This window comes from Hippocampus zosterae, chromosome 6 (assembly GCF_025434085.1).
Source record: "Hippocampus zosterae strain Florida chromosome 6, ASM2543408v3, whole genome shotgun sequence".
NCBI classification, from domain to species: Eukaryota; Metazoa; Chordata; class Actinopteri; order Syngnathiformes; family Syngnathidae; genus Hippocampus; species Hippocampus zosterae.
The window spans coordinates 19814733-19837461 of NC_067456.1; the positions used below are offsets into that span (position 1 = coordinate 19814733).

Here is a 22729-nt window from a genome sequence, read left to right on the forward strand (position 1 = left end):
AATTGAACCAGGGAGCTTTGTTTCAAGCAGCAGCATCCTTTTTTCCCCCCATTAAAGGCTGCATGTGGTAATACTGAAGGATACGGGGTGCATATTTTTCACCTCATGTTTATTGAACACCTTACAGCCAGATTAGGCCAAGATATACGACGCAGTTCAACAAATTATAGTTACAGAAATGAACAACCTACGCCTCCATTTTTTTGTAAAGGCGGCCAATCAAAACATAATTGTTTCTGAACTTCTTCTTCGTGCGTCTCCCTTTCTTTACAATTTGGTTCCAAATCGGGGCGTGCTTAATTTTACATTTAGATTAAGATGAGGCCCACAGCAACAACAAAAAAAGAGCTGCTCTCAAAGACCAGACGTATATATTGAACCAAGTGGAATTAAAAAATGGCATTTTATAATATACAATAATTGGTTGAGTTTGCTGTGTGAAATGAAACGTCGGTGCCGCAAGTCACGTCACTTGTGCATTAAAATTCAATGATGTGCAACAGGTCTCAATGCTGAAACCTGAACATAATGTCAGCACAATTATGGAAGACCCGTAAAAGCAGAATTTTCCCTCAACTTTGGCATTGTTGTACTGATTCCGCAGCTACAATCCATCCTTAAAATATGTTTGCTACTTGGAGAACACCTTCAATTAGCTGACACATTTGAGCTCAAAACATCCAAAAATAAGTTTTGACAGGCCAAAATTCCACGGAGTCCTCCAAGTGGACTACTTCAAATGACCTTGATGTTTCAAACCATGTCAGTTGCCCCGAAAAATAAAGTAAAATACTGTAAATCTCGACTTAAATCATGCAAATGATATCTCATTCATAAGAGCAGCTTAGGCAATACAATAGTAGTCATGTACTTTCGTCAGCAATTTGCAGCTTAAAGTGCAAATTGGGAGTACAGTATTCTGCTTTCGGGTGAAATTTCAGGATGAACCTACAGTGAACCATCACCGCTTAGGTAAACTTCATTTTGAATGCACGTGTCCAATTATTGTACTGGTAGTTGCTGTTCTCTAACAAGGAGCTGAAAAGCAGGAGTTTGCCCTGGTTCAATTCGAAGTGGAATTTAAACTGTCCTCTACAACATGCCATTCATATTTTGACATCATGTAAACCCCCCCCCCCATCCCCCCCCCCTGCGGTCTCGAAAGGGTAGTGGCCACTTAGAGTGTCATCAGTAGGCTGCATCACGTGTACAGACTGGAGACTGGAGGAGTCACAGAAAGACATCGAAGTGCACGTCCTTTGAAGGTTTTTGGTCCAATCACCCGTTGTCAATTTTGCCGTTCAGCTCCTTTTTTGAGAACACAAAAGTATTGACAAACTGAACATTTGCACTTGTGCACTTAAAAGTGAAGAGACGGTCAGATGAAGTTCACCTCTAAGGGTGCTGGTGCAATTTTGGTTCATCCCGAAATTTCACTCGAAAGTCCAATATCCCCAACTTTTTGTGAGTAGTGGTGTGACTTTGTGTTGGATAAATGAAAAATCCTTCCTCCTCATGGAAACGTTTCCACATTTCTCACATTTGGTTTGCTTTAATACGAATTGCACATCTTAAGAGTTACAAATAGTTGAGTCCAGTATTTCTTGTTTCAATTGGAAGTTAGAACGAAGGTCAACCTGCAAGCGTATTTTCTGCCCTAGCGGCGCTCTTGCACCGCTCTCCCCGACCGGCTCCGCTTCCCGCCGGCACGCCCCCGTACCCACGTAAACACACGCAGAATTGCACCCATTCCCGCACGTGACCCCTGTGACGTCGGCAGAGGGGATTTCCCGTAGCTTTCGAGCGCGTCAGACAGCCACTGCAAATGCTGTGTCATTGTGGAGCTGCCTCACCTCGCCTCGCCGCTGTTCACATCCCGCTCTCTTTTTCGCTCGTCTCCTCGCTCTTACCTCTCAATCGCTCTGTTGCACTTCCTTCCGATGTGTCGCCGCCGCTTGGACACTGACTTCATCTTACGGCGACATCCGCTGAAGCGATTGCATGTAAATGCCGCTCGACATTACGGAACGGTTCTGTGGCGATTTTAACCTGCATTCCCGTTTCAAGAAAGTAGTCAAGGCACAATTTTGAGAGAAAAGGCATCCAGTTTACCCGGTTACAGACTTTGGCAAAGCATTGTCTCATCGTGCGAAGGTCTATGAGGAATTTGCGACTTTACTTGAGCCTGGTTTGGGAAGTATCAGCCAATGAGGTTGCAGGTTATGTAATTGGACCGGTGTACAACTGCCGACTTTTCTTTGCTCATCCTCGCTTGCTTTGAGTCAGCATGGAGGTCTTTGCTGAGTTACGTGCTTTTGGGCACTTTGTGTTGTTGTTTGCATTCATGTGTTTGTCCGTGTGCATGCGCGTGTGCGTGCGCGCGCACTGTGCAGTCCAGTCCAGTTATTGCAGGCAGCCCTGACACAGATGGTGCTTGATACCACATACCAGAGGTATTGTTTAGAGAAGGCAAGCTTGAAGAGATAATTGACAAGAGACGTAGAGATAAACCCAACACACACACACACCGCACCGCACTGCCCCCCCTCCCCCATTTCTCCCCACCCAAACGCACGTTCACGCTCAAACACATCCCGTCCACCTTTACTCCATGTCTTTCCGCCAGCCTCTCTTTTACGGTGTTGAATAACGCTCACCCAATGACCCTTTCCCGATTTTATTTTAACCTCATCTTTTTTCTTTTTTTCTTTGATTTTTTTTGTTTAACTAGCATCCATTCCTCCCTCTAGCTGCACTCCCTTGCGCTCCTTCAAATTCACCCTAGCAGCAGAGCCTAGACTGGCTTCTGATTGGTGGACAGGCTGCTTTTGTGCACTACGTCTAATGTGACATCATGTGTGTGTGTGTGTTGGGTGCATGCATGTGTATTTGTTCAGTAATGTGCATGTTTGAAGCAAGAAAGAGGGGGAAGGGGCCGTTGAGATGACGTTGGAAACCTGTGTGCAGAAAAGGAGAAAAACCACAGAGCGTGCCTGTTTGTGTGCGTGTGCAGAGTAGACCTATTGGCATACTAGCACAAGGGATTTAGAGCAAGGGTGGGGGGTAAAGTGAGAGAGCGAGGGGAAGAGAGAAAGAGAGAGAGAGAGCATTTGTACGAGGGCTCCGGCAAAACCAGATTAAAAACACAAAATGGCTTCCTGAATGAGCTGGTGGAACCGAGAGAGAGAGAGTGAGACAGAGAGAGAAGGAGGGAAAGAGACTGAAAGAGGAGTGTGTAGTAGAAAGAAAGAGACGAAAGGTCTCGAGAGATAGAGGTGAAGACGAGGGGGAGCTGGGGCTCCTTGTCTGATGGGGATTCTGCAAACGGATGAAGGAATACAAAGCAAGGCAGCTGTGAGACTTGGAGGGTAAATATTCATCACACTATTTCAGGATTGCTAGGTGGGTGGTGGAAAAGAAAAGGGGGGTCTGGTGGGGGGGGTGGTGGCGGCACTGAGGAGAATCTTGAGACAAAACACATTTTGTTGCTATGTAGGGAAAGGGGACTCGCCTTTGCCACATGAGACGATCTTTTGTTTTAACTGCAACCAGCACCCACTGCGAAGACGGCCGATTTGTTTCATCCTATATTTGGTGACACTTGTACCTTGTGAAGAGTTGAGAACTGGGAAGCCTGCACTCGCTTCACATCTTCCAGAATTGTCGATTTAAAATTTCATCAACACGCCGTTTTCTGTTCAAGCAGAGGAAAGCTTGCCGTTAGAGCCCAGATCAGCGATATTCCATTTCGTGTGCTGCTTGATGTTCGCGGAAGATGACAGAAATTTCGGTTGACAGATTCAGATGTTTTCATCAGAAAAAACCACCGTGCTCATGGCAGGTGCTTTGGAAATGGCCCCTGTCGCATTATTCTATTGATTGTTATTCTCCCTCCCCTCCCCTCCCCTCCCCTTCCCTCTCTCTCGATCCTTACACCCCCCCCCCCCACCCCGGTGTGTTAAATGGCTTGAAAGGTGCAATATTCGGAAGACAACAGTCCGGGCTTATCGGGAAACCCTGAAGCGGATGCCGAGGTAAGAGAGGACGCCGAGTTTTGCTGTCGAGCTTGTGTGTCGCTGACAGGTCAGCTGTTGCTTCGTTCGGTCGTCAAAGCACCACGGACGTGTAAATGTGCTCATTTGTGCGCCCGGCGGCAACATGATCGTTTAGCTCTTTTACGTCGATGGTCTGACCTTGCGGTGTATGTGCGTAGCCTAATGAATTGCAAATACAAACTTTAAAAGAGTACACGATTACTATTCGAGTGTGGATAGCACGTCGTTGTCGCTGATCTGTTAAAAGCACCCAGCGAAAAGAGGATCTCGCAATGCCGGCCCCAAGACGATCCGGGTGGACAATACACCTGTTGGTCACTGACTTTCCCGAGCTAACTTCCAAGTGGCTCATATTACAAGTTGAGTTCCATCTCCAAGCCGCTGTGATTCTCAGTGATGTGGAGCGGCGTCCTCAGTTTAAAGCGTCCCACGCTGCCCGCTGATTGGTGCCGGCGCCGGGCATGTGTAGATGCAGGAGGCCGAGGAGAGAAGGAGGGAAGAGAAGGAGGAAGCCTCGATTCGGGCTTGGGAATCCAGGAGGGGGCGCGGCGTCCTTCCGAGTCAAATGAGGTAAAGGGAGTAAAAGTTAGTGGGTCACGCATGCGCACTGCCGGCTCTGTAAAGCTTCCCAAATCGCAGCGCGTTACGGCCGAGATCCGCCGTTCCGACTGCGCCGTTCCCGCTCGGCGCCGCCAACTGGTGTTTCTGCGGGGAGGCGCCTACGGCGGCGAGAGTTCAACAGATGATTGTGACGGACATGCCGTGGCAAACGAGCAGTCGGAGAAACGCTTTCTTGGAAAAAGAGACTGCCATCGTGTGGACAATAAGTTAACTCATTCAGTACTAGCCAATTCTGGAACAAGTCTGAAAAGACGTTTAAAAACGTCTTTGGGAGTGAATGAGTTCACTAAGTAGGTAATATTAAAAAAAAAAAACAAATAAATCGCACGTCTGTATGAAGCAGTGAACGTCTGCAGAAGAATGTGGTCAAATGTTTTCTTGCTTGAGCAAATTGATGTCCTCCTTTCAGTGTTTTTCCTAAGCTGAGCTTGTTTCTAGCAACAGTTGCCGTGCTTATCAACACTTCAATTGAGTTTATCTCGTGAAGATCTCGTTTCTCTGTCAGGTTTCCTATCTGATTACCAAAAGGTAAACACTAGTCCGAATACCACAATTTAAAAAAGAAAAACTGGTCAGAATCGCCTTCGTCTGAAATTTCTTTCTTTCTTTGATGCCGTTAAGGAAGTAGGTTCAACTAAAAGATTACGAGTACAAGAGCGGGTTACAAGACGAGCTTGGCTTGCTTTCTCACGCTCAGCATTTCCTTTCAGTGGCAAAAGAATTTTAAAATGGTGTCTGTGTTCAGACGTCAGATAGAATGTGTAATCATCTAGTTAGCAATTGCATGGAATCCCCAGCCGGCTATGCCAAATATTAACCCTGCCCTAGTTTCTAGGGCAACGTTGAGTGGATGACAACATCGCCGCTTTCATGCTAGTTGAGGTACAGCAGCCAATGGTGGTCACGTACGTAACCCACGAACCATCACCCACGTGTGTGTGTTGTGTGTGGGTTTGTAGTAGAACAGGAAGTGGTTTGGTGTATTGCGCAAACTCTGGAAGTGGAAGGTTTGACAACTAGAGTGTAGCATTGAATCATGCGTTCAACACACTTTTTATGAAAAGTGTTGGGACAAAAGTTTTGGGACTCTTGGCTCATTACTGCTACAGGAATTGTAAGACACATGTAGTCGGAGTGGTCTTGACTCTTCTGGGAAGACTTTCAACACAAATCAAGAGCGCATACAGTATGTCTGGGAATTTCCTTCATTTGTCATACCAATATTTGGGAGACTTATTCCTGTTGAATGAGGGTCTCGCTCACAATTGATGGGGAAATTCGTCCCCGAGGTGTTTGATGGGTTAAGGTGAGGGCATTTCAAGTTCTTTCACATCAACCCAACAACACATTTTGCAGTCATGCTGGGATACCAAAGGCCACCAACCAATAAAAGTACCCTTATTATGACTATTATGAAGATTACATTTTCATAAGGCATAATAAATTGTTTCAAATCATTACATAGTGCATGCCTGTCATATGCTGGGCTCACGTTTTGCCGTTCTGCTTTGCCACGCTCTTGTTCAAAATAGTGAAAGCTAATGATTACCATGTGATATGAGATTGGACAGAAAAAAATAGCAATCAATTGTGGGCAGATCTTGAACTTGGAAAATGGTGAGTAAGACTGTTCTAAGTTGTCGACAATTGCTTTGTAAAGTCATAAGTAACCTCTTTTTTAAATATTAATAAATCTCTGTTCCCATGAAGTTGGACACATGATTTGTGCAAAATGTGATTTTTAAAAATTTTTTTCCAAGATGAACACAAGAAGCACTCAGGCAGCGTGTTCAGGGATGCCCAATTGATTTCGAAATCACAGGAGTCCAAAGCAGGGTTATAATAGCTTTGGATTTTTCATTTGAGTTGATCTTTTTTTCATTTGTAAAAGCCAGCTAGTTTTAATTAGTTTATCGAATATGTTAGTTTTTATGAGTTTTATATTGTCATAGGATAGGCTCCAGCACACCCTTGTGAGGATGAGCGGATCAGAAAATGGATGAATGGATGGATGGAGTTTTATTTATTTTGTTTGTTTTCATGAACTAAGATACCCTCAGTGCCAAGACATTCATCCAAATAATGTATGTTATGTAGCAATCATTTCCTCACTTCCCCTCCTGGCCCCATAACACACAACAAAACAAGTTTATCTCCTGTCATTCTATAATTGTGACCTTGTTTCAAGAATTTGGATTCTCAAAACACTGTCGATGAAAACATCAGTTCGATAAGTTTGACGGAAAGCACATTTTTACCCCCAAATATTTGTTGTTAACATATTACTGTATGTTGAATACATTTTTCAAGCTTCTAAAAGACATTGATATCATCAGTTACATTAGCTCAGTTCGTTGGCGGTTTAGTGATGTCATGTTGGCATTATTGGTGCTGTCTGTGTTTGATGGAAGGGAAGGGAATTTGTCAGCTGCATGATGCCGCAGTTAATAAAAAATGTATGGAAAGAAAAGTGGGTGGAGTTCTCAGATGTTGCTCAAACTCTTTAACTCTCACGTGACTGCCGGCAGTGCAGCCGCTCCCACCGGGTGCAGCTTCACAGCTGTTCGAGTTTCCATTTCACACACTGACACACACACACACACACACACACACAAACCTATTAAAACGTCCGCAATAACCAGTTGGTGAGGCAACAGAAGCGGTTTGAAGATATGGCGTTCAAATACAGGACATTTTAAACTGCTTACAAATATATTTTGTTCGTCCTTTCCTAAAAGGAAGTCAGTATGTGGTTAATCTACATCAGTTCAGTTGAAAAACTTGAATGGCCTCTAACGGTAAGTCTGCATTTCTTGCACTTCCTGCTGTGCACATACATGGAGTTACCATGGCAGAGTTCTGGCCCTTTAAAACCTGACGAGACATACTGTATGGAGAGCTAATCTTAACTCAAGCCTTGCGAGAGACAAGAATGGCAAGCTGCCACTATGCTGTAATGAAGTGAAGAGCTTTGTTTCTGTTGTTCCCTTTTGAGTCTGAGCTGTAACTAATTTAAGACCGTAGTGTAGTCTGTAGTCTCATGAAGCAGAGAATATACTGTACATTTCCGTACTGTAAAAGAAAATTGCTTGAGTAAAACTATCCCACTCACTAAATGTCCACAAAATTCTCCTGACTTTGTACATATTGGCAGGATTACACAGTATCATTTTACCATTTTGCACCCTTAACAATTTTTTTTTGTTTTGAAGTTGTCCAGGTCCTTTCATTGCTGTCAGTAGCCTTTCATGACAGGTGTTCTTGTCTTTCGGACAGATATTGTGTATTTGATTAAATTCTTAATATTATAAGAACACGCACAAAGGGACGTGCTTTCAATAAAATAGAGCCCTCCATGCTTCTTATGCTCCCTTCGAGCCTCCACCCACCGCCGCCTTTTTCATTTTTTTTCCCCGCCTACCTCCCAAACCCCTCCTCCTTTTTCTTTGTGTGGATTTCAGGGAGGGGTAGGGGGCCTCCCCCAGCTGGGCTTCTCATGCTGACTTGCACGTGCTGAATTTCGGGAGGTTTGGCTCAGTCTGGACAACCAACTCGAAGTGCGTTTATCCACAAACAATCCACAAATCAAACAAAAAAAGCCCCCAAAATTCAGAGAAACGCTCTGAAAAATAATATATAATAACACTGTATTAATGAAATTGCTCTACTTATTCACCCCCCTGACCCCTCCCAAAAAAGCCACTAGATAATGTTGCATGTTTGTATGTGTAGATGTGATGTACAGTTCAGCTCTTTATATACTCTGCTTAAATGAGGAATGAGGAACTACAGAGCAGCATCTTTCAAATTTGGACATCAACAACTAACCAGAAGACCAAAGCTAGGAAAAAAAGTATGAAAATAATGATAAAAGATTTACATCATGCATAAATTAAGAGAATATTAGTACATAGAATTTCACATCATCGCTGTCAGATGCAAAACCTATATTCAAATTTGTTCCATTTTTTTCTCCACAAATCTGTACGATTGGTAGTCCCCACATGGGTCTTTTTTTTGTTTCCATCAAACGATTGACCAATCTAAAATACAATAGACAAACCAATTAAAAATACAAAATACAATGTTATATGCTCAACAAATATGCATTTTTGGGGATGCAAGGATTCAGCAGGGATGGAGGTTGCCAAACCACGCTGCCTAACTACGTAATTTTTGTATTAACCCTTACAGCTGTGGTTGGACGTTCACATACATTTGTCATGTGCAATTTAAAAAAAATTGGGTTTTTAATCATTTACTTGAATTACGGGTAGCATTGAAAATAGATTGAAGGCTGATTCCTTTGATACTTTTTTTTCCAGATGGAATAATTATACAGTAAAATAATTATATGCTATAAGACACATGTTTGCCCAAGGGAGTTTTCAAAGCAAGAATTGGGCCCAAAGTCTTCTGTATGACACACAAGTGGGCAATAAATTTAAAATCTGAAATTGAAATACACATTGCAATGTTTTTATAGTATTTCACTGGAACATTTGAATGCCTTTCAACATGATTTCAAACCATGCAAACGCATGTAAACACATAAAGTATTGAGAAAGTGCAAGATCAACGCAAATCACAAAAACGTATCAAGAGAGAAAATCTGTGAAACACGGTAAAACAGAGGTTTACTGTGTATCGGCATAGACGCACCACTGTCAAGCTCCCTTTGCTGAAGCGTGCATCATTCATGTAGTGTTTGGGGAGGTGATGATGGCTTGTTCTCATCTCTTGGAAAAATATCCTTTCGAGGGATGAAAGGATAGTCCAAATCGGTGGGGTCATAATGGAGTAGCAATGTCAAGTTGTCCAATTGACTTGTTGACTGGTCGATACAAGCCCTCATATATACAATGTAGACTTGTGCTTTTCTGTCAAAGCACTCACTGGATTGACTACACTCAGACCGTTAGAGAGGTTTTTGGGAAGCCACTTCTATTCAACGGTATATTCATCAGGTCAAACAACGTTAGGATGTGTTACTGTTTTGCCAAAATGTGGAAGCTGCCACTCTCACCGAGAGGGAGATTGTTGAGGAAGTTCAGAAACTCCCAAGGGTCAAACCTGCCATGAGTCTAGAGCTGCCAGAGGTTTTACTTTACACTGTGAAGAAAGTTGAACCATAAACTAAGAAGCTGTCAACCAAGAAAGAAGTTCGTGACTCGGCTAATATTTGCAGCTGCCCACAAGGATGAGTCTTCCGGCCTTCAAGACAGGTTTTATGGTCCGGCAAGACCAAGAATGAGCTATCTGGCCGCATTGATCCATCCATTTTTCTAGATCCCTCCTCCTCATTAGCGTCGCAAGTAACTGGAGCCTACTGTATCGCAGCTCAGTTTACATGGGCACACACGGACAAACAAGCAATCCACTTAGAGTGTCCTATTATCCTCAGAAGCATTTTTTGGGGATGATGGAGGAAGCCAGAGTTCCTGGAGAAAACACACGCAAGCATGGGGAGAACATACAAACGTTTCACAGAGATCCAAAAGAAATTCAAAGTCGGATCTCTTAACTGTGAGACTGACATGCGTACTGCAATGTTCCCGCTAAGCTGCACGCTGAACAATTGTGAAACTTCTCTCACCCTATCGGCTCACACAGTGATGCTGGCATGCACCACGCACACATATTACATTTCTACACCACCCCAGTTTAATTTACAAACAGGACACGACACCATTCCCACTTATCTTACAGTTTCGGCAGTGTGAACGAATGGGCACACTTGGCTATTCTGTAGTTTGACACATACATTGACACACATACAGGCACGCTCACCGCTGACAAGATGCTGCAGGCAACGCGCAGGTTGCTCCATTCAGGAAGTCCAAACATGGGCCCTTTAAATGAGGCTGTTCTGCGCGGCAAAACAGAAACTGAAATGTTGTTGTTGTTTTTTTACATGTCTTCCCTTATTTAGGAGTGCAAATTTTGGGTATTTCCATAGATTGTCTCGATACTTATGCTTAAAATGACATGTATGCTAAAATGAAAGTAACTAACTAGGCCTGATTTTATTTGTGGCACAAATCTGTTCTATTCTGATATATAAGTGGTTTGAATTCATCTGGTGACATATCTACGAGATGGCGACATTTTTCCATTTTCCAAGGAATGCTCTGGAAGTTTGTGTGAATGCTCAGACCCATGGACAATTTGAGGTAACGTTGGTGTACTGCCTATTTAGCCACAATGGCAATAATTATGCTTGGAGGATAATAATGGATCATTTTTGTCCCTGTGTGGATATCAAATACATTTGTACACCCAATACTAGTGTCAAAATTCATTGACGATATAGTATGTTGTATAGTCAAGCAAATCATTAAAAGCTTGAAATGACTATAACATCCTGGCAAATGAGGAGTGTAAACATCTGAGCACAATGGCATGTGCTGTGTGCAGCCCCGCTGCCTCTGGTCCCACCCTCCGATACACCCACTGACCCTCAGTGAACAAACTAATACTGTATGCATACTAGCATGCGTCTGTGCAGTCATGTGCACAAATTTCCTTAACTGGCCCTGTGTATGTTGTCTGCCGTGTCAATGTTTTGTTGCCAATTTAGCAGCATTTGCTGTCGTGCATGTCTGTGCCTGTAATGAGAAACAGGCGATGGAAGAGAAGCTAGAATGTAAAGAAACGGGGCATAAAAGTAAAAGCAGAGTGAGGGGGGTGGGGAAGGAGGTAGATCAGATGACCTTGATGCCATTAGACTTCGGGGCAATGAGGCTTGTTTTGTGGGGGAGGGGCAATTGCGTATGGAGGTCAATGGAATCGGCGGTGGAGAAAAAAAGGATTCCGCTGACACGATATGATCGGAGGTGGAGCTTGGGACGTGCATGACGTGACCGTGATGCTCACGTGAGGTTTTATTAGCGGCGAGGAAAGGGTACAAACAATTGAAACATGAGTGGCGAAAGCCGCAAGCAAACTTTACAATTCTCAGTGGCATACTGTATATAAAAGCTAAGGAACTAATAGCGAGGCTATTTCAGACTCAGACCTCCCACCGCTGTGTCACACAAGAACACAAACAACTCAGCTGTGGTGTTTCAGGGGGTTTATGCCGACAGTCATTTGGAAGAGCCGATGACTCAGGCTTAGTCATAAGTTAAACCAACTCACTGCTCAGAATTGACTCGCGTTGTCGATCATGCCACCTACCTTTCCTCCATGTGTGCTGCAGAGAAAAAGAAAATGACATAGACAAAGAAAAGACAATTGGAGAAAAACAGTGAAAGGAGAGCAGCTTGTACAAGTGCCGGGGGGACCAAATACTATGCTGGCATTCCTGCTCGATCACAATCGCTGCCGGGTTACAGCACCTTTACTGTAAGTCATTTTTATCGTCAGGCTAAATATAATGTATATCCGGCGTGATGGTTGTTTCCATAGTTACGTATGAATGTATGTAATTGTTTATGTAATTACGATGTAGATTTTTTTTTCTCAGCTCGGAATGAGACTGCTCTTGTTTTATTTATTTTTTTAAGATGACATAATCATCTTCATTCCACAATGGGCACTTTTTCTGTGATTTTAAATTGTTTAGGATTAATCGTTTTGCTGGATGTTATATATATATATATATATATATATATATATATATATATATATATATATATATATATATATATATATATATATATATATATATATATATATATATAATATATAATATATACATATATGGCGGCCCGGTAGTCCAGTGGTTAGCACGTCGGCTTCACAGTGCAGAGGTACCGGGTTCGATTCCAGCTCCGGCCTCCCTGTGTGGAGTTTGCATGTTCTCCCCGGGCCTGCGTGGGTTTTCTCCGGGTGCTCCGGTTTCCTCCCACATTCCAAAAATATGCATGGCAGGCTGATTGGACACTCTAAATTGTCCCTAGGTGTGAGTGTGAGTGCGAATGGTTGTTCGTCTCTGTGTGCCCTGCGATTGGCTGGCAACCGATTCAGGGTGTCCCCCGCCTACTGCCCGAAGACAGCTGGGATAGGCTCCAGCACCCCCCGCGACCCTACTGAGGATCAAGCGGCTCGGAAGATGAATGAATGAAGATGAATGAATGAATATACATATATATAGAGTAACATTTACTCAAGAGTCCCCCTTGTGAAATGTACTCAGAATTTCAGAGTAAAAAAAAAACGAGGCTTTTTCAAGTAAACATAACTCGAATTTTTGTGTGTGTTTCTACCGCAGGTTTTTATTATTATTATTTTTTTTATCAAGTATGTTGAATGAGTTCGAAGTGCATTGTGCCCACGAGGTGATTTCAGGTGAGGTCATTGTAAATGTGTGCTGTTGCTTCCATCGAAGGGTTTCACGTCTCTGCATTTATGAAGTGAATTTTTTTGGGATACTTCAGTAACATTAATACTGGGCAGTGACGGCAGAGTTCATCCTCTTTTTTTTAATGATTTGTGTCGATTGATAAGTATGGCACAACTTCATATTTAATTGACATGCTTTTTAATTTGTATTTTATTTTATTATACTCAGTCAGAAATTCAATTTTCACTCTGTTGTGCAGCAGACCACACACACATGCTGACATGAGAGCGACGTCATGTCTTGTTACTTCATTTACAGTTTTAGCTCCCGTTAGTCAACGTTAGATAATGTTAGCCTTCAGGCAGAATGAAGTGTTGGCTTTAAAAAGAGGACCTTTTGTGTGCCGGGCATGTGATCCAAGACGAGCGTTGAATCTGAACTGCTGCGTCCCTTCAAAGAAGTGAGTGAGCCAGAAGAAGTTTTTGCGTGTGAGTGCCGTGGGTGATGCCCATCTCGTGGAGGCAAATGTCTTGGTCGGTGGCAGATGCGGATGGCAACGGTGACACGATGACGCCGATGATGCAACCAGAATATGTCGTCAACATTTGCTTCCTGTCCACTGCATGCTCACTGCCTTCCCGCTCGCTCATTGGCCCTCTCCGGTCATGTGACCTGTGCTCCACTTCTGTTCTTCCCTCGGAAGGCTGAGGCTGCGCCGTTTCGCTTTGGGGATGACGCTCATCTGTTCTGCGCGTATATATCAAAATACATGTGGCAGCAGAGAGGCAGACAACGTACAACGGTCAGGAGCGCGGAAAGCTGCAGTAAGCTCCAACGAGAAAAGGCTCGGCGAAGTCGACGGAGAGGGAGGCAGACTGAGAAAGCTTGTAGAAAATGACAGAGCGGGGAGACTAAGCGAGAACAAAATAGGGAAGGAAATCACTTCCGTCAAAGAATGGCAAAGTCTCCAAATGGCCAATAACGTTAAGAGAATTATACTACGCTGCAGCGGACAGCGGTCTCTGCTTTGGAGAAGGCAGCCATGTTTTTTCGTCTCCTTCACCTGGCTGCAGAAGTGCGCCGAACCCCGGCGATTATTGAGAAGAGGAGCGACTGCGCAAGGCCAATCAGCCGGCAAGCAGGCGAAAGGCAGCGCTCGACAGCGCTCGACAGCGATAACGACGGCGATGGTAGAACGATGGTGAGGAGCCAACAGCAGGCGGTGTGATCTTGGCCTGGCGGGCAAGACGATGAGGCGAGTGCCTTTGCGAATGCAATCACTGACAGTCACGAGAATAACAAAGCGACACGTGCACGGGGTTCCGTCGTCCATCGCAAAGCCAGAAGAACTTTGTCATGGAATTGCCGTTTTTGTGCTGACGCCCCCGTCTCCCTGCCCTTATCCTGCTCCTCATCCTCGCTGCGCTCCAAGCGGCATCCGATTTTCCCTCGCCCCTTTTCCGACATGTACTTCTGATCCCACGTTGCCGTCTTTCGTCCCTATCTCCACACCCATGTTGCGGAACGAAACGATCGTATCAAAACCCCCTCTTCGCCACTTTCTCCGTTCATTCTTTGTGGAAGGTGCGAGCAAGTCCGACAACAACTTCACTCCCACTCGAGCGGCTTGGCTTCGGGATGGACTTCAAGGTTTCGTGCCAGGAGTGCGCAGAGATGGAGGAACCAGCCTCGGTCGCTCTGCGTCCATCGCTGCGGTCCGCTCTGAGAGAGGATGTCATCGGAAAGAAAACAACCATTGCGGGAGCCCTACTCCAGCAATGCAATTTTGCTTTTTCCTGTGGCTCCCACCGATTGGTTTTGTCTGATTTAGTGCATCGCTTTTTGCCAGAGTCTCGTGCTGGGTTGAAATGGACAAACCCAAAGGTTCGCTCAAGCCCTCTGTGTGACCAACGAGAGCGTTTTGGGTGGAGCTGACGACAGTCGCTGCTCTCGTTTCCTAGTGACTATAGCCCATAGCGCTTTCTGTTTCTGTTCACTGCGCGCTCCTCCATTCCATCGTACGTGCCCGCTGTGGCTCAGATAATGGCCACTCGCTCTGCACACACTGGAGAGAGAGAGAGAGAGAGAGAGAGAGAGAGAGAGAGAGAGAGAGAGCGGTGGTTATGGATGTAAAGGCTGCATGAGAGGAAGGGGAGTAGAGTGAAGGGGGAGAGAGAGAAAGGAGAGGTGAGGGGGGGAGGGTGTTGACTGAGAAGCCGACTGCATGCGCAGCCGAGAGAAAGAAAGAAAGAGGATATTGAAAAGGGGAAGGGAGGAGCAGACAGAGATAATGAGAAAAGAAAAAGAAGAGAACGGAAAGTGGCAGCCATAAGGGGAAGCAAAGAGAATGACGAAGGCGCGGGCCGTGTTAGGGGGAGGTGTGTTATTTATGCGTGGCTGACCGTGTGTGAATGCACGCATGTGGATTTTGCTGCTCTCGCTGTCTGGCTGGATGAAATAAGGAGGAATTACAACGCAAGGCGCGTTCAGATTGCTGGTGTGCTCTTCTGACACTTGAACCTTGCTCATGCTCCTGTCTGCCAGCTCCTCCGCTTTCTGCCCTGCGACCGGTACCTCTGTCTGGACGTCTAGCGAAATGTAAGTTGTGCTTGAGCTCTGTTCATATTGTCAAGATTTCTGTTTCCCGCTCCTTCTGGGCGAGGGGAGGGTGACGAGAAGGTGGACCGCGAGTGTTGTGAATCGAGGATTTAGCTTCAGCTGTCTCCCCATCAGCGGCCAAAGCCCCTTAGCAACATCAATCTTTCTATGCTTTGTCTCCTCCCTCTCTCATTTTCATTGTCAGTGTCAATTGACCTGACGAGCAGCGTTGGTTAGATTTAAAGGGATCCCGGGAAGCATTTCTTCCCCCTCTCGATGCACTTTTGGATGTTTGCCAAGGAGTGTGTGTGTGTGTGTGTGTGTGTGTGTCAGTGAGCGAGAACGTTTGGCCATAGTGGAAATATTAGATCAAATATCACATTGTCTGTGCAGTGGGAGGCACTCTGATAGTGTCACTGAATTTCCAGTGGTGACTGACAATCAGTCATGTTCAATAAAAACTGAACTGTCACCGTGTATTGCGTCATAGTTGTCTAGATGGTACTCGAACAAAATTCAACCTTTGTGGTCCATCTCAATTTGCGTTTCCCACGTCGCTTTTGCATGTTTAAACTGTGAGAAAAAGAGGAAAGGAGAGTGGTAGTGAGTGCGTGTGTGAGTGGGATGTTGCAGCCTGTTTCAACACACTGCAGTTCTCATAACAGCCGCACACGGCCCCCACCCCCTTTCTCTTTCCCGTCTGATGCCGCCGATAGTGCAGACATGGGGCCTCTCACGTACTGCCCGCCGGCTGTTCGCCGCCACCCCCGCCAACCCCCCTCTTCTCTAACCCCAAACCACCTCTTAGCACTACCATCACCACCCCCTGGGATCCTCAGCAGACACACAGCACAGAAGGTGATTTCAAAAGATTTCAAACGTACGGCCTGTCCGGTAGATAAACACTTGAAAGGTTCATGCTAATGGACTGATCGGGGAAGCTGGAAATTCGATGACATATCTCCATATCAAGCAAAAGAAGAAATCTTGAATTGGAGCGAGGTTTGGACGAAATAGAAATGAAATGATCATTTTTCGTAAATGTTATATTATGGGAATGTTTCCATGACATCACGTCACTGACGCGAATCATGAATGGACCATTTATGTGACCGCAAATGTCCCCTTTATGTCTTATGATTCAAGTGGGCTTACATTGCAAGTCAAGTCATCTTGATTGTCAAATATGCTCAACAGCACAGCACAGATGAAACCACCAAACATCATCACTGTTACTCGTCACAACTTTGCAAATGCAAAGACAATCATGATTCGTCCATCCCAAGTCTGTCAAGGAGATAGGAACGTTGCAATTAAGAGACTTGATATGAACACTCGGTCTCAATCCTGAAACACTTTGAAGGATTTTGTGCTTCTACCGAACGGTTCCACCATATACTCGTATTAATCAGTTCCAAAGCCTCTTCTTTTCATCATTGACTGTTGTATGCTGCTCTGACTACCATTGCTTTTTGCGCTTCTCTGTTTTGTCGAATAATTGAGAAGTTTGTTCCTTGTTGATGACATATAAGTTAGATGAACGCGACCTGACCGTCCAGAGTGCTTTGGAAACATCTGATTTATGCAAAAGACAAAATCAGTATTTTACCGTTAGCATTGCATTAAAAAATATGCTACATGACACATTGACCAATAATATGAGAATTGGCCCTGCAATATTTAACATAACTTTAGATAAATTTGGTAAAAGTGAAAAAAAAAGATCAAACCAAAGGATTTCTTTTAGTTTGGTTTTTAAGATATTAGAATTTAATTCAGTATTTCGGATTTCGTCCTCGGGTCCCACATTTTCAGTTTTTGATTTTGGCCAAAAATTGCCGTGCATCCCTAAAATTCCGTGCATAATTGACCCCGGTTATAAATGTATTGATTTTCTTTTTTTTTTTTAATCTCTCTCTCTCTCTCTCTCTCTCTCTCTCTCTCTCTCTCTCTCTCTCTCTCTCTCTCTCTCTCTCTCTCTCTCTCTCCCCGTATAGATATATATACAGGTATATAGAAAATAATATTTTTTAAAATATTCACAAAAATATACAAATGGGTGAATCCGCAGGTGCCGAACTTCACTGTATATTTACTGCATTAAATGTACTGTATATATTTTGTTGAACCACCTAAGACATCCAATACAAACTGTATGACTTTATAATGAAAATATTTCTGCCAGTGAGGTACTGATGCCTTGTTTAGCTATACGGCTAATCGAATATCTTTTGTCGGTGATAGTCAATACTGAGGATGATTCTGTGTTGGAGGGAAGCATTTTTGATACAGCTCTTGTGTCAGAACATCTTAACACAAATTCAGTTGAACATACAGTATGTATTCAACCGAAGTGCGAAGGCTCAATATCAGTCTGCAATTGTTTTCTACATTCTGGAAAAGTCGGCCACCATTTGGACTCTGTTAATGATTTGTGTGTTTGCTCTTGAATGATCTCTGTTGAACATGCCTCTGTTGACTCTTAAATCCTATTTTATGAGTAAAGTTCGTGAGCTATTGTTTGCTGGTGAATTGGAGTAATAAATCGATGCACTGAAATCCCAGTTTAATAGTAAATCAGCAAATAACCATAAATTCCTAACCGTGGTCTACATTGGGCATTTCGTCCTGATTGATGTTAGTGTAATTTATCATGTTGGAAAAGGTTGGTTTCATTTGTTATTCTCTTTTTTTGACAAGGACACAGCAGTTACACTTGCTGTCACTGATAGTAATACCAGTTTTGCACTTAACACGCATTTTGTTGTGATGAGTGCAATGTTTGCAGAAAGACAACTCTGAAATGACTAAAAGCGATACCTGTAACAGCAGAGTTCACTTGTCACTTCTCCCACCAAACTGAGACAGTAGGTCATCTGAGGTTGAAAGTTTGGGTAGATTTTGACCCATTGATTAGAAATATGTTCCAACCTTGAAAGGCTGTATAGAAAAGAACAATTCCTCTTATGTATTCACTTCTCAGTGTGTGTACACGTCTCGCTGTACTGTACTATGGGTTAATTTCTAACATACTGTTTTGCATGGTTTAACAATTCTGCCATCGATTGTCCCTTTATACACAACACTGGCATTGTCGATAGATTACGTGTGGTGTCATTTGTCAACGAAAGCAGCACTCCATACCTTACATGTTAACCTATTTAATCTGCCTTTACAGCACTGGGTGTGTGCTTGTTTATGGGTAAAAGGCGGAGGGAAAAGAGGGAAAGGCAAGATGTTGTATCTCAGTGATGCAATAATATGAAGTTTTAGTATTTACTGTTTCTTTAGCAGCCACAAAGCACACTCTCTTATTGCTCCTTTTTTTTGTTTACGTTTGTCTTTCAGACTGTTCACGAAGTCACTTCATTGGATGGCCCCAGAGGTGGAGACCAGATGGAAATTGGGTCACATGACCGCCTCCAGGAAGGCGTGCTGAGCCTGGAACTGCCCAATGGGGTGAATTGCGATCCTAATGATGATGAGGCATCTATAGAAACAGAGCAGAAGAGGGCAACAGATGTACCTCAAAAGCAGTGCTGGGTGCCAACACTTGGCAAAGTTCAACAGCAAGCATTGCTGAAACATAACAGCAGTTATGCAAAACAAAGTAAACCGGTCCACCATGTGGATATGGAAGATGCTCACAATCTGGTCACTTTTTCTGCCCTTGCCGGCACCTTACCTCCCTCCACCACCTCTTCCTGCGTCCAAGTGCAGCCTGACATGATGCAGCTGTATGAGAAATTCACCCAGGAAATGGGTGTTGATGGGGCACGCGTTGAAAACTCTGCGGGGGCTCCTAACACAAGCCACCCATCTTCGGAAGACATGAAAACCCTGCAGGCAGCACTGAACCATGCAAAACATGGCCGCAAGCCTCCGAACTGCGACTGTGATGGGCCTGACTGTCCAGACTACCTTGAGTGGCTGAAGAAGAAGATTAAGTTGGCAGCCAGTGAGAATCAAGACACCAGCAAGAGGACTGATTCGCCACATTTACAGCCTAATAATATTCAGCACTCCCATCTGCAGAATCAGCCCTATCTCCAGGCCAACGGTGACCACCAACACCCGACTTCTTCATATCCCCAGCAACAACAACAACAACAACGAACAAACTCTGGCCAAGTAGCCTGCTCGAAACTTCCTCCAATTCCCTGCTCTCCCCAGGTGCTTTCAATAGCCAAAGAAAGGAACGTCAGTCTTCAAACTGCTATTGCCATAGAAGCCCTTACACAGTTATCTGGGACTGGGACTCAAGGTCCTGGTGCTTCAGACCAAGCCCTCCTTAACAATAACCTCCATCATCACCAACATACCCAAAACCTCACATCTTCACTTCTAAATTGCACTAAATTGATTCCATCCTTTGCAGTCACCTGTCCATCATCGCGCTCTCAGTCCATCCCTCCAGGATCACACACTGACCAGCAGGCAGCAGTGTCCTGTGAGCACCACAGGCCCCAATCACAGGGCCAGCCCCCCCATGCTTCTACCTCTCCCTTTCGAGGCCAGGGAAATCCTCAGACTTTTGGCCGCAGTCCCAAGCAGTGGCTGCAGGACACACACGGAGCTTCTGAAGAGCGCCTGGACCACGATGCCGGTACACCTCGCACGAGGCCAGACCCAATGTCAGAGCTCAAAGACCTTCTGGGTGACACCAGTGGGAAGTTCGGAAATTTCTCTTTTAAGCTCCCATCCACGCAGCAGCTTACCGAGAATGAAGGCGTGCCAAGGATAAAGCAACAGACAGACGTCGGTGATCAACCTGCTTCCAAAGGACATTACAACTTGGATAATGGTCAGTTGCAGGTTCGCCACTATCCTGGTACTCCCATGTCTCCTGGTCAAGCAGCCATTAGACACTCAACTCAGGCAGCTTTGCAACAGCACCTTCACTACAAGAGGAACCTCTTCTCTAGTCATTCCCCTGGCTTTGGTGCATCAGCTGCGCCTTTCCAAAACCTAAAAAAATGGTGGCCTCAGATGGAAGCCAATGCTTTCAATCATCTGAGCATAAAACAGGAGCTCAAGGAACCCAAGAGGAAAAAAAACAGCCAAGTTTCCCCTGTCATGAAAGCTATGAGCGGCGGGATGCTCCCAGGCCCTGTCCTTCCTAAACCCAAACAGATTATAATTAAGAAGAGCAAGCAAAAAGCCTCTGTGCCAACGTTCCTGCCTAAGAGTCAGATAACTGTGGAAAAAACATCAGTCCTGATGATGGGCCGAGCCAACACCCCGAATAACCTGCAACCAGATTCACTGCCCCTTTTACCCTCCCACAGTAACTCCACTCAGGTGATTGCTGCAGGTTTCCCTGCTCCAGCCCAATCTCAGGTATCAATTTCCAACCTCTCAATGGCTCCCTCCTTCACTCATTCTGCTTTGTCAATGAACAATCCCACCCTCGTGGGCTCCGTGCCCCCACAAACGGCCCATGGAACCGATGCTAAGTCAGAGGAGGTGAGTAGATTAGTCCATAGCGATGTGAGCACTGCCTCCTCTCTGACCTCCACATCGATACCAAACACCTCACAGTTATCCGGTCTCATAAACATAGATCCTAAGTATGAAGAACTGATACTGCAGTTTGAAGCAGAATTTGGGGACTCGGCTGCAGACACACCTTCCAGTGAAGCCATGTCCGCGACAGTTATAGCTTCACAGATCATGAATCAGTCTCAGGCCAGTGCCCAGGATCTCACATCACCCACCACCCAGAATCAGCCATCTTCCAATCACACCCCTGATTCCAGCTACACACCGCATTGGAACAAAAAGGAGACGGATGCCAACAAAGATGAGTCTGACGTTCAAAGGGAACTTACCTCATATCAAACATCCACAGTGACCCCAGTGAAGGAGCAGCAGGATCCCCAGTCCGCCATCTCTCAAAATCAGGACTGCCCACTTGATAAGCATCCACAGCAAAGTCAGATACAGGAAAGGTTCGGCATTCCATCTTCCCCCATAGCTAAACGGATGAAATTTGAAGCCTCTGGCGATGTAGCCGTTCTTTCCACTACCTGCTTCTCTGAGGAGGACACACCCACTAAGGATGGTTTGCCTTTTTCTCCATCTTTGAACGGGTTCTTAGAGTCCCCCCTAAAATTTTTAGACACCCCAACCAGGAGCTTGTTGGATACGCCTTCAAAAGATCTGCAGGCAGATTCCCCCAACTGCACCTGTGTGGGTGAGTCACTGTGTCAGTATTGGTACATATTTCTGCACACTAGTGCAAAAACTAAGGTCATTCCACTGGGATTTTTACTTTGAATTTCAGCTTCACTGTTTTGTGCTGCACAAAGTTATGGTTGGGCCGATAAATCATTCACAGGCACAAATGGGACCTCTGTGGCAGAATTATATTTGACCTGTATATACACTGTAATTAACTGCAAGGCTGTGTAGACCACTTGAAACAAAATACTCACCTCAAACCACAGATGCCTCCTTTTTTTCCTCAGGATAACCTGTTTGAATTATAATGATCTACAGTGCACTCCGCTTAACAGAACACCATTGGGCCGAAGCGCTTCTGTTCTACTAAGCGGAGTTTCTATTAACCGGAGACACTTTATTAGGTACACCTTCAGACACGTCGACGACCAAGTTATGCACGCAGAAAAACCCCTGCTGACGAGTTAGAAGAGATATTTTGACTGTGGACGTCCATATCTTTAATCAAACAACAAAACAACAACTTTAATCAACTTCAGTCAAACATCTCAAATCACGAGAAAAATTTCGTTACTTTTGTCTGGAAACAGGAGTCCGTAATTTTGCGGTTGACTTCCCTCTCAATGCGCTGGATAAGAGGGAAGTCCTGGAAACCACGGGCGTACCTTCTGAGAATCCGGCAATGCATCGTATCGTCTGAGTATGTCCTTCTTATAGCCCTCGTCTCTTGAATGAAGTTGAAGCCATTGTGACGTGCGTGTGTCTATGTGTGGAGTGACGCGTGCTACCTGTTACTGTATACGGCTAGAACTACCACGTTTTCTCGCGATAGTGGTACAGTATCGCGATAGCTACACTTCGAAAACCACTAGTTTACAATGTTCATTGCTTACGGCCTGTTCTATTAAGCGGAGATCTGTTCTACTAAGCGGAGTATCTTTATAGGAAATTGCATTAGGCAAATCCGTTCCAGAGCCTTTTGCTC

General features: G+C 44.7%; 1 protein-coding gene and 1 long non-coding RNA gene across 2 annotated transcripts in view; both read left to right on the forward strand.

Annotated features, from left to right (window-relative positions):
• Nucleotides 1–22729, forward strand: part of tet3 (tet methylcytosine dioxygenase 3) — a 45332-nt gene that overhangs the window by 6072 nt on the left and 16531 nt on the right. Inside the window, exon 3 of the mRNA XM_052066935.1 lies at nucleotides 18910–21757. Within this exon, the coding sequence (XP_051922895.1) occupies nucleotides 18910–21757 (2848 nt within the window). The remainder of the gene's footprint in view (nucleotides 1–18909; nucleotides 21758–22729) is intronic.
• On the forward strand, nucleotides 1844–6391 carry LOC127601629 (uncharacterized). The gene is made up of 4 exons (XR_007962597.1): nucleotides 1844–3368; nucleotides 3975–4034; nucleotides 4450–4625; nucleotides 4695–6391. It is a non-coding gene; the product is annotated as an uncharacterized LOC127601629 (long non-coding RNA).